The 12,655-nt window shown below is 47.1% G+C and overlaps 1 protein-coding gene across 7 annotated transcripts in view; it reads right to left on the minus strand.

Moving 5' to 3' along the window:
* Positions 1-12,655, minus strand: part of MSH5 (mutS homolog 5) — a 1,532,005-nt gene that overhangs the window by 300,778 nt on the left and 1,218,572 nt on the right. For all 7 annotated transcript variants that reach the window (XM_078646032.1, XM_078646030.1, XM_078646035.1 and 4 more), the window contains one exon: positions 6,922-7,048. In XM_078646032.1, the coding sequence (XP_078502158.1) occupies positions 6,922-7,048 (127 nt within the window). The remainder of the gene's footprint in view (positions 1-6,921; positions 7,049-12,655) is intronic.

Consider the following 12,655-nt stretch of genomic DNA (forward strand, 5'->3'; position numbering starts at 1 on the left):
TTCCTCATACAAGAGAAATGAATTGCCACAGTTGCAATACTCATAGTAAAGTAAAATGCGTACAGTAAACGGAGGATTATAAAATAATACTGTGAAAGCATTGATATGGTTTCTTAGCCATATGATACTTTAAAATAGATAAAATATATATACATATATACATTGACTAACGTACTCAACTGGTGCCTCTAAATACGCCTACCCCTGTGTACCTGACCTAAGCCTAATACGTGGGAAGGAGTAAGTAAGTAGCAGTTTAAGTTAAGTTGTTTTTTGCCAAGAATCTGACTCAAGAATTCTTTTTAAGGGTTTAGTCAGCTCCGTACCGGGGTAATAGAAAGCAGGAGGTCTTGTATCTCTGTCTCAGGACTCGATATCCCAGTAACCCGCGAAGGTATCTGGAAACACCGGAGCTGGATTTCTCGGCAGGAGAAAAGACAGCGTCTCTCTCAGTGCGTCAAAAGGGAGGGGCAGCGTCCGTGGGCTCTCGCATCAGCTGGGCTCTCGGGCAAGTAGATCGCTGCTCCAAAAGCACCACCGTGTGTTTGCTTAAGGCAACGTTGGTATATTTATACCTGAAAGGCGCCGGGTTTGACGTAAGGCTGGACATAAGACGTCAATAAAGATGTCACTAAGAACTGGCCGTTCTTACAGTGCTTTACAGGAGTTCTAGGATGAAATCAAAACAAAGCAAGGGGGATTTTCCAGGTTGCTGTAGGTTTGGATTGTTTAGAGAACTCGTTGTGCTTTCTAGGGGGCCGGGGAAGTAGCCTTGCTTAATGTGACAGCATGTGCTACGACTGAATATGGATATGATTATTATGCTGTTGTATTGATATTATTGATTATAACCGGACAAGGGCATCAAATAGGAATATCGATTTAGGCTCCTAGATAAAAACACAATAGCAGGAGTTAGAAAAGTCTGAGTGGCAAGATCAATAATGCCAGGAACAAGTGGAAGTAATGGTCTGGCTGAGGAACGGTGATGTAGGGTCTCAAAGATTACCATGGTGGATACAGTAGGGACCGACATCGTTATATTTAATTTGCTCGCTCCTCGACATAACACCTCATTGAAAGTAGTGAGATCGTCCACAGGTGAAACTCGTGATGGAGGTGTAGAAGTACAAGTAGGGACTTGGTAGACGAGGTAGACCAAGTGGGAGGTCTTCGAGGACTCCTCCTTGAAGAAGAATGAAAAGACCTAGATCTGTCCCTGGAGTTCTTCTTCTTGAAGATACCACAGTGGGTGTCCTTGATCTTCGTGGAGATCTCTGAGGCGTTTGAATTGGAGATTTTGACAGGCGGGAAGGAGAGTAGGTACGGGAATAGTCCGAACCAATACTGCTGATAGACCTAGTTTTCTTCCGCCTAGGTTCTATACCAACTTCTGGAGAGCCCTCCGGTGAAATCTGTACAATATTAAGTTCAGGTGACGAAGATCTTGAGGGAAAACGAGATGCACCGGCGACCTCCTCCGAGGCCCCAGCATGTTCTTTGTCCCTCGACGTCGATGGCCTCGAAGTCGACAACTGTGCCTCCCTCGACGTCGAACCACGATGATGCCCTGCAGGAGTCAAGGGCTGTGCAGATTTCGACGTCTTCACAGGAGACCTCGACGTCGACCTGGCATGATGTCGCGGTGATCTTGACCTCGAATGACGTCGACGTCGTGGTAACTTCGACGTCGAACAACGTCGACGCGATCTCGACGTCGAATGGTGTCTTACCCATGACGTCGACCGGTCTTCAGGTCTCTTAGACGCCGGCAAGCTTCTCGACGTCGACCTACAGTGAGGTGACGGAGAGTGTCTCGACGTCGATGGGGATCTAGACGACGATACATGTTTCGACGTCGATAGACCCACATCTGGGCCACACCTCGGTTCTGAAGCAGGACGCTTTGACGTCGAGGCCTTTCTCGACGACGGAGACTTATGCCATCTCGACGTCGGAGACTGTTCAGGTCTTTTCTTCGACGGTGGTTGCGACACCGACGGCAAACAAGCTGGAATCTTCCTTTTTCTCGACGTTGTAGAGGCAGACTGTAGAAGGTGTCGATGCTTCTGATGAGAGGGGGGCTCTTGATCCCCAAGGCCACTTTCTGGGTGTGTTTTTCCTCTCTCCATCACCTCCTGAAGCCGAATTCTCTCTCTATCACAGAGTGTTCTTGAGGAAAACTTCTGGCAATGATAACAGGCATCTACCTTATGAGAAGACGGAAGACAGGCGATACACACAGAGTGTGGATCTGATCTAGCCATCTTTTTTCCACAAGATGGACAATTTCTGAAGAGAGCTGGCATTTTGACAAAAAAAGATGACAAGTTTCTGTCAGAAAAAGAAGGAAAATCTTCTTCCAGCACAGGAGAAATGCTAAACAGCAAGAAAAATAACAATTTCTGACTACAAAGTCAAAAAACTATCGAGCTCAAGCTTTCTTGTCTGTCTCAGGACAGTAATTCTTATGCAGCCTATGGGCCAAACTGTCTTCAAATACTTGTGTTTTTTTCCTTGTTCTGGAAAATAAAGAAATTCTTGTATGAAGCCATTTGGGTGTATGGTCTCTATTACAAGTTTTCTTAAGTATTACTATGCAAGTATGGATGAGTTATTTTCTGGCTGTTTGTTCATCTTTTAGTTTGGATTTTATAGGGCTGCATAGTTATTTATTATATGTATATATATATATATATATACGTATATATATTGTTATAAGCTCCGGGGTCCCGCACATGGGCAGGGATAATTCACTGCTTATGACTATTGATGAGTATTCGCTGGAAGAGAACTTGCCAATCTGATAGAGACATCTAGCCGCAGATTCCTTACCTTTGAACAGATACTCAAGCAATGCTATCCCCGGAGGAGGACTGCAGAAATGTTTAGACCAGGAAGTCCTGCAAGAAAGAGCAACCAAACAGGCCTTCTCTGCAAACCTAAGAGTCTAGGCAAAAGCGTCTGGCAAACTTGTGCAGCGATGCCCATGGTGCCGCTTGGCAGATATCTGAAACGGAAACACCTTGCTGGAGAGCCGTGGTGGCCACTTTTGCCCTGGTGGAATGGGCCCCAAACTCTTCAGAAGGATCCTTCTTTGCAAAGTCTAGGCAAAAGTGTCTGGCAAACTTGTGCAGCGATGCCCATGTGGCCGCTGGGCAGATATCTAAAACGGAAACACCTTGCTGGAGAGCCGTGGTGGCCACTTTTGCCCAGGTGGAATGGGCCCCAAGCTCTTCAGGAGGATCCTTCTTTGCAAATGCGTAAAATATTTTGATACAGAGGATAACCCAGCTGGGTATAGTCCTCTTTTGGACAGCACACCCTTTTTTTGCACCCACGTACCCTATAAAGAGATTGTCTTCCAACCAGAACTCTTTGGTTCAATCAAGGTAAAACGATAATGCCCTTCTAGGTCCAGACGTTGGAGATGCTCCTCTTCCTTAGAAGGGTGCAGAGGTGCATAGAAGGTGGGTAGAGTAACCCACTGCCCCATATGAAAGGGTGTTACCACCTTAGGTAGAAAAGATGCCCTTGTGCGGAGCACCACTTTATCCGGAAAGACCGTCAGGTAAGGAGGCTGTGATGACAGTGCCTGCAGCTCGCTCACCCTCCTGGCAGACGTTATTGCCACTAAGAAGGCTGTTTTGATGGTAAGTACGTGCAGAGGGCTGTTGTACAGTGGCTGAAACTGTGCACTTATCAGAAAGGTGAGAACCAAATTAAGGTCGCACTGTGGCATAATAAAGGGTAAAGGGGGAAACAAGTGTGTTAATCCCTTCAAGAATTTCTGCACCAGAGGGAATTTGAAAAGAGAAGACTGATCAGGCAGCCAAAGAAAAGAGGAAAGGATTGAAAGATAGCCATTCAAGGTGCCCGGCACAGAGCCCTGCTGGGCCAAGGAAAGTATGAACAGCGGAGAGTGGATAGGTTCAGGTGGAGAACCCTCCCCTGCTGCTGCGACAGGAGATTTTCCTAAAGGGGCAGCCAGAACGGAGGATCAATGCTCATTGCCAGAAGCTCGGAATACCAGTCTCTCCATGCCCAGTCCGGAGCCACAAGAAAGACTTGTGCCCACTCGCTCCTGATCTTTTTTAAGCACTCTGGGTTTGGGCGGAAAGGCATACAGGAGGCCGGAGCTCCACTCGTGACGAAAAGCGACACCGAGTGAGAGCTGCCTTGGAAACTCAAGCATACATAACTGCTGACATTGCATGTTCTCTACGGAGGCGAACAGATCTAACCAAGGCTTTCCCCATCGGCTGAAAGAGTCCTTGCGCCACCTCCATATGGAGACGCCACTTGTGATCCACTAGGAACCTTCAGCTGAGCTTGTTTGCTCTGGTGTTTAAAGAACCAGCCAGATGCTGAACCACCAGGGTAACGCCCTGCTGTTGCAGCCAAGTCCATGACACCACCCTGCCTTGCTTGTTGCAGTACCACATGGTAGTCATGTTGTCCGGGAACACCTGAACTAGCCTTCCATGGATGGACGGCAAGAAGGATTTTAGTGCCAACTGAATCACTCAAAGCTCCAACAGGTCTATATGGAGCTGGGCCTCGGCCGGAGATCAGAGTCCTCTGACCTCCACCTCTTCCAGATGGCCGCCCCATCACTCACTACTGTGAGGTCTGGATGGGGAAGGGAGAGGGGTCTGCCTCTGACCCAAGCGCGGTTTGATAGCCACCACTGCAGGTATCTCGCAGTGCCATCCGATATCTGGACCAGCTCAGTTAGATTTCCCCAATGCTTCACCCATTGGAACTTCAGGTCCCATTGCAGAGCCCGCATGTGCCATCTGGCATGGTCCACAAGAAGGATGCAAGAGGCCATGAGGCCCAGCAGCTTCAGAGTCATTCTCAACGGAATCCAGGATAGAGACTGAAATATCCGTATCATAGCTTGAATATCCTGTACTCGCCGCTCGGGAGGATAAGCCCAAAACTGCAACGTGTCCAGAACTGCTCTGATGATGTGGAGCGTCTGAGAGGGAGTCAGGTGTGACTTAGGCACGTTCATAGTAAACCCCAGCAAAAGCAAGAGGTCCACTGTAATCTGGAGATGGGAGATGACTGCTTGGGACGAGCCGCCTTACATAACCAGTTATCAAGATAGGGGAAGACTGGAACCCCCAATCTTTGCAGATGAGTTGTGACCACCGCCATCACCTTGGTAAACACCTGCGGGGCACTGGTGATGGCAAAGGGGAGCACAGCAAATTGAAAGTGCTCCCGACCCACTGTAACCCACAGATAGTGGCAATTGTCTGGCAGGACGGGAATGTGGAAATAGGAGTCCTGCAAGTCCAATGCTACCATCCGGTCTCCCGGGACTAGGGCAGACAGTACCTGAGCCAGAGTGAGCATTTTGAATTTCTCCTTCTTGAGGAAGAAGTTGAGGGCTCTGATGTCAAGAATAGGACGGAAGCCTCCGTCCTTCTTTGGAACCAGGAAATAGCGGGAATAGCAAACACAGCCTATTTCTAGCCCATGAACCCTATCTGTAACTTTCTTGGCCAAGACAGCCTTGACTTCCTTGCTGAGTAGCGCAAGACGATCCTCTGTCAGCCAATCACGAGTTGGAGGCCTAGAGGAAGGGGTAGTCTCAAAGGGAAGGGAGTAGTCCTTTCAGACTATCTGCAATACCCATCTGTCCGAGGTGATGTATCGCCAGTGGTGGAGGTAATGGACTATCTTGCCACATGCTTGATGCTTGTGAACCCCGACGGATCGGACTAGGAAGATTTTGGGGTTGAGGAGGGGATGGTAGCTTTGTTCAACTTCAAGCCTCTTGACCCTCAGGGACGGGATGAACCGCCGCTATGGCCCAGCTGAGGTTACTGAACTTGCGGAACCCATTGGCTGGATTATGGTTGGCGCCGTAGGTTTGGCAACAGAGCAAAAAGCAGATGCAGGCCGGGGTGTAGTACTGAGGGCCAAGGATTTGGCCGTAGCCCACGAATCCTTGAAGAGCTCAAGCGCTGTGTCAGCCTTGTCTCTGAAGAGACATGAGCCATCAAAAGGCATGTCCATGAGGTTCACCTGGACATCCCCCGAAAAGCCAGATGTCTTCATCCAGGCCTGATGGCCACCGTAAAAGTAATTGCTCTGCCCAGCGAGTCCGTTGTGTCCAAGCCACGCAAATGTTGAACTTCACTGCATCTCTGCCGTGTGATATTGCTTAGGAGAGTCGGGTCCAGTCCTCCTCCGGGACCCTAGGCAGTACCTGAGCAACCATATCCCATATAGAATGGCAGTAACATCCCAAAAGGCATGCAGTGTTTACCGACCACAATGCGTGGCTGTTTGAAGAGAACATTTTCTTTCCTAAGGTCTCCAGCAGTTTGGATTCCCTGTCTGGGTAGCTCTCTTCAACGGATCGATGCTGGCTGGTGCAGAAAAAAAGAACGGACGTCAGCACGCCAGTTATATTGACGCGGACGTCACGACGACGAACACAACGCCACGTGGAGTCAACCAACGCCACTTACTGGCACGCAGGGGTACTGCTATCAAAAATCCTCTAGATCCAGGCTGACGCCTGGAAGTTCAAAGGTAAGGAATCTGTAGCAAGATGTCTTTATCAGATACTAGGATAAAATAGCATATGCTACTGCCGGGTATGACTCATGGTGAGGTACAAGTGTCACCAGATCTATACAAGGGTGTAAATACTGGTTGGAAATGCCAATAGCATTCATCTATTGTTCTGTGGTCTCCACAATCTACTGTACTCCCTGTAGTGATAACCACTTCGGATTGTACATTTGTCACAGCTTAACTCTTGAATGTATGCCTTCTTCACTGGAGGTCTATTTAAATTGATATATAAGTATCCATTGACCTAAACCTGGTAGAAGCAGAAGCTTAGTAGTTTAACAATCTGGCAACTTTAATGGATAACAGAGCTTCCACACATACCTGCTTCAGATACACACTCTTCCCGCAGGAGTTAGGCCCTGTGAGGATCTTGATCCGACCGCGCTCCTCAAAGCTGTCGATGTTGTTTGGCACAAAGGTCCTTGTGCACAGCTCCATAAGTGGGTGTCTGAGGGAGTTAGAGAGGTGACAGGACAAGGTTAGAGGACATCACAGTACATAATGTAACCATTTAAATGATCTGAATTCTACGCAAGGAAACATCACCTACTCTATGTCCTAAATCTCTTCTCCAGCATTGTTGATGGCTTCCATGTTACCAGAACACATTAACAACTGAGGAGAAACCAGCATTCTTTTGAGCGGATGCGGTCCTGTTGATAAAGGTAGATGAATATAGGCCGTAGAAGGTCAATTACTAACACTAAATCAAAATTTTGATTTCCAAGATTAGGTTCTATGGAACATGTCTCAATAATAATGGAATATAGCTTGTATTAAAAAACAAACTTTCATTATTCAGCTTTTAATTTGTAAATAAAGCGCCTTATACAATGAAAGACATATTTATTTTCAAATTAATCACATGGACTTAAACCAGTCGGTTTGTGTGCATGCCGTCAGCTAAATATACTGTGTGTCTGCTTTTTGCAGGTTGTATGTACGGGGTTCTGTAGAATATATTCTGTAGGGTGTTGTGCTAATGTTGAGAGCTAATAGGGTCTAGTGATAGCCATTTAGGGCGCATTCCTTCCACGCCACACAGAATGGTCGGGAGTGAATTGTCTTGCCTTGCCCATCCATACCTTTACCCTTTTTTTCATTCAGGGAGACAGCTGATCAGGTACCTGGTCCCAATAGTGATCAAGCAACCCAGGGTCAGATGCACTATTTACTGGTCACAAAATCTTGGCCCCAATTTGGGGCCAGTATTTTTTGCGACCAGTTAGGAATTTTAAGAATCAACCTAGGTACTAATAGGTTGGTTCCTAAAATTCTAAATTGTAGTGGGTCACAATTGCGACTCACTATGATTGGAGGCCATCACAGGGATGGTGACTCTCTGGGCCAGGAGACCATCTTATCTGTGATTGCTTTTAATAAATCAAGACATTTTATTTGTAATGCAGTTTGTTTACCTTGAAGGAAACAGGACTGCGTTTACAAAGATTTGTTTCCGTAAACAAACTTATTTTTTTACATTCACAAATAAGAAGGGATGCCAAAAGGACGACTTTTTTTTGCAAATGGACTACAACCTCTTTTGCTGTATCTGTAAAATATTTATGTTTTGAAAATGGATTTCGGTTGCAAATCATTTATATATTCGAAAAAGATTTGTAATTTGGAAGGGATGCCTACAGCAGGTGCCTTACAGATACCGAATTAGTATCCATTCAGAAACCCATTTTAGAAGTCAGAACAACTTTTATGACTACTAAAAGGTGGTTGCAAATGCCGAATTGAAGCATTAACGAGCATTACAATGCTTAGTATGTCCGTCCACAGGTTAGGGGCCGTACCATATAAAGCGAGCATTGTGAGCACTAAATTTAGACTCTGTATCCACCACAGTTTTGAACTGGATAAAGTCTTACGAAGTTTAAGACCTGGGGCAGTTAATCTAAGGTAAACAACACAGCATAACACAATAACATACACTAAGCAACATAGCACATTTCAAAGATAACAGGGCGCATCACGAAAAAACAGTCAAAACAGAATGCAACTACAGTACAATGCAACATGATCACATTGCAATAATGCAGCACAAAACCCAGCAGTATAAAAAACAACAGAACACATAACCACCACATCAAAATGTCACACATGAAATATGATCTTACTGTAGGAAGCTGGCACTGTATATACTATACCAAAGTAAGGTATAGGGTGCACAGAGTCAAGGGAGTCCCCAGAGGTACAGCAGAGGCTAAATTAGGTAAGTACTAACAGCTCCCTTTGTGGTAGTGTGAGCAAGCATTTAGGCTTATCCAGAGGATGTGTTGAGCATTTATTGCATTCACTCAATCAAGGATTGATTACACATATTCAGAGACAGAATTCAGACCAATTGAATAGGTATAAAAAAGGTATACTTGTATTTTATTTATTGGACCAAGCAGGACCTTTACACAGAAATGCAATTTGGAATGGATCTGCAATTGTTATAGGTTGGTATAGTTTTAAAAAACAGGTTATATTACACAGTAATTACTTTTAGAATATGTTTTGATTACTTTTAGATTACATTGAGTACTGGAGGTGATATGCTTAGATACCTCAGCTAAAGATCTCACATGACAAGGTCAGTGAGACTTTTCTTGCCTTGAGTTATAGTTACTGTTTTCCCCATACAAAACAACAGTTCAACACAAAACATTTTTAGGCTCAAAATCTCATAACTTGGGTTGCTATGGGAGAAAAGTGGTTATCGGTTTCACAGGTAAGTAAATGTTTAACAAGTGGGAGTTTTGGGGGTTAGGGTCAAGGTTCCCCAAGATTTAGGTTGGCACTCGAGTTGCACCACCAGCGGCACTGTGGTGGCCGGGTGCAGAGTGAAGGGGGCCAATGTTAGCCCTGGGTGTGAACGGGGCCTTCGGTTAGGGACTGCTCACGAGCAGGAAAATCAGGTGTAGGAGCAAAACTCATGGGGTTAATGTCAGCACTGCAGTAGTCAACAATCAGTACAGGTGTTGCACCAACAGCGGCACAGTGGCGGCCGGGTGCAGTGTGCCAAGAGGACGACAGGGATCCTGGGGTTTTCAATGGAGACCTTCAGTTCGGCAAGTTGCTGCAGGCTCAGGCAGGGAGTCTTACTGAAGGCAACCACCATCTTGAGAGGTAATTTAGATTCTTGTGGGATGCCTGGATACTGTGGGTGGGCTGCCCAAGGCACTGGGGCGTCGAGTGGATGGGTGTCTTTTGCCATCAGATCTTCTGACCAGTTCCAGCCACGATCGGGGGGACCCTTCAGGTTGAGTTTGCAGGCGTCACCTTGATTCTTGAGGGAGGTTGGGGATCACCAGATCTCATATCAGGGTCACTGGGGAGACATCCTTGTGGTGTTGAGCCACTCTGACTCAGGCAGTTGTCGTCGGGTGCAGAGTGGTGCAGAACCACAGGGCTGTATGGGTCTGGATTCTGTGGGTGGGTCCTTGCTTGAGCAAATTCGGTGCTCACAGGAGACAGAGTCTTTAAGATGGCTGCATGGCAGGTCCTCCAGGCTCAGGGGGGCTGCTGGATATGTCAGGTTCTTCGCTGTAGGCAGGTCGGAGGCGGACAGGCTGGTGGAGCTGGAGCTAAAGAAGTAGGTGTCCTCTTCTTCTTAGGTCAGCACGGCTCTTCGGTCCCTCTTCTTTCTTCCTCGAATCTGAGGACACAAGGTTCAGTTTGGCCCCTAAATACTACATTTAGGGGAGTTAAAAGGGGGGGGGCAGATCGGGACCAATGGATCCCTTCCTTGGGGTGTGTACACCTCCTGGTATTGCACCCTCCAGTGGGAGGGGGGCATGAGCCTCTTCCTGATTGGTTGGGCACCCTCATCTTCAAGATGGAGGAGGCTGAGATGTGTGCTTCATCTCGCCTCCTCCACCTGACGGGTGCTGTTGGCAAAGGTCGGCACACATCTCCTAGCTTGGTTTTCCCGTCAATTCTGCCGTCCAAAGTGGAGGAATGGGGGGCAGAACCGTTGGGAGTCAGTTGCTGGGTGCAGCAAAAGGCAGGGACAGCTCACAAAGGTGGGAGGCCCTTGAAGCTTCCTCTTCATGGATCCAGCTTATACTGGGGCAGGAAGCATGACACCTCTGCCCAGGATGGGCTTTTCTTCTGGACACAGAGAGCTGCGGCTCTTTACCCCAGTGTCTAGAAACATGTCTTATGATGGCAAATGGCAGACAGCCATTCAGGAACCACACCAGGGCTGGTCGTGTTTTTAGGAGACATCTCTAAGTCTCCCTCTGAGGACATTTAACATTAAATCCCACACTGGCACCAGTGTGGATTTAATCTGCTGAGAAGTTTGCTACCAAACTTCTCAGGTTTTAGTAAAGCCATTATGGAGCTGTGGAGTTCGTAATGACCTGCTCCCAGACCATATGCTCTTTATGACTTTACTACACTTACAATGTCTAAGAATAGACTAAGACACTGTAGGGCTCATGCCACTGTACCCTCACCTGAGGGCTAGTGCACCCTGCTAGAGTATTGGCTTACCTAGGCCTCAGGGAGTGGGTTGTTGGCATAGCATACAGGGATGTGTGCCATGTCAACTCTTCACTTTTCTCTGCATCAAAACACGCAGCCTGCAATGGTAGTGTGTGTGTGTGTGTGAAGGTACAGGGCACCTATGGGTGGCACAATAGGTGCTGTGGCCCTTAGAGGCCCTTTCCTGGGTACAGTGCCCTTGGTATCCAAGGTACCCCTGACCACATGGCTTAACTGTGGTCAGAGATGTGCCAATTGTGGGTACAAAGGTACAGTTTTGGAAAGAACATAGGCCCTGGGAACCTGATTGACAGGGATCCAGGGCACACCAAGTCAAAAGTGCACCATGTACCTGGCAAAAAGTGGGGGGCAACCATGCAAAAATGGGCACTTTCCTACAACCTCCCCCCCGCCCCCTCCCAATGAAAGAGGATTAAACTAACCTTTCCCTAGAGACTCTTCATTGTTTAAGGGGAAAGATCTGAAAATGCCATCTGCATTGGCATGGGCAGTCTCTGGTCTATGTTCCACTGTGAAGTCCATTCCCTGTAGGGAGATGGACCACCTCAAAAGTTTTGGATTTTCCTCTTTCACCTGTATTAGCCATCCGAGAAGTCTGTGGTCAGTTTGAACCAGAAAGTGAGTACCAAACAAGTATGGTATTAGCTTCTTCATGAAGCAAACCACAGCAAAGGCCTCCCTCTCAACGGTACTCCAACTCTGCTCCCTGGGGAGTAGCCTTCTGCTTATGAAAGCAACAGGTTGGTTTTATCTATCATCATTTGTCTGGGATAGGACCACTCCTATCCCTAGCTCAGAAGCATCAGTCTGAACAATGACCAGCTTGGAGTAATCTGGAGCCTTGATAATAGGTGCTGAGCACATTGCCTCTTTTAGGGTGTCAAAGGCCTTTTGGCAGCCAACTGACCAGTTCACTTTCTTGGGCATCTTGTTAGAGGTACGTTCTGTGAGGGGTGTCACAATGGATCCATACCCCTTCACCAACCTCTTCCAATACCCAGTCAAGCCAAGGAATGCACTGGCCTGGGCCTGGGTTGTTCGAGCTTCCCAATCCAGAAATGTCTGGATTTTGAGTTGTAGTGGTTGGACTTGACCTCCACCTACAAGGTAGCACAAGTACACAACAGTTCACTGCGCCATCTGGCATTTGGATGCCTTGATAATTAGGCTTGCAGGTAGTAGGGCCTGTAAAACCTTCCCCAGGTGGACCAGGTGATCCTGCCAGGAACAGAAAAACACAGCAATATCATCTATATAAGCTGCACTAAAGCCTTCTAACCCAGGAAGGACTTGATTCACCAACCTTTGGAAGGTGGCATGGGCATTATTTAGACCAAAGGGAATCACAGTGAACTAGAAGTGCCCATTAGGTGTGGAGAATGCTGTCCTTTCTTTTGCTTCAGTGGCCATGCCAATCTGTCAGTACCCTGCAGTTAAATCAAAGGTACTTAGGTATTTGGCAGCCCCTAACTTATCTATCAATTCATCAGCCCTGGTGATGGGGTGTGCATCTGTGTTGGTGAGAGCATTGAGTCCACACAAAACCTTG

The sequence above is a fragment of the Lissotriton helveticus genome, chromosome 5_1, assembly GCF_964261635.1.
Source record: "Lissotriton helveticus chromosome 5_1, aLisHel1.1, whole genome shotgun sequence".
Taxonomy (NCBI): domain Eukaryota; kingdom Metazoa; phylum Chordata; class Amphibia; order Caudata; family Salamandridae; genus Lissotriton; species Lissotriton helveticus.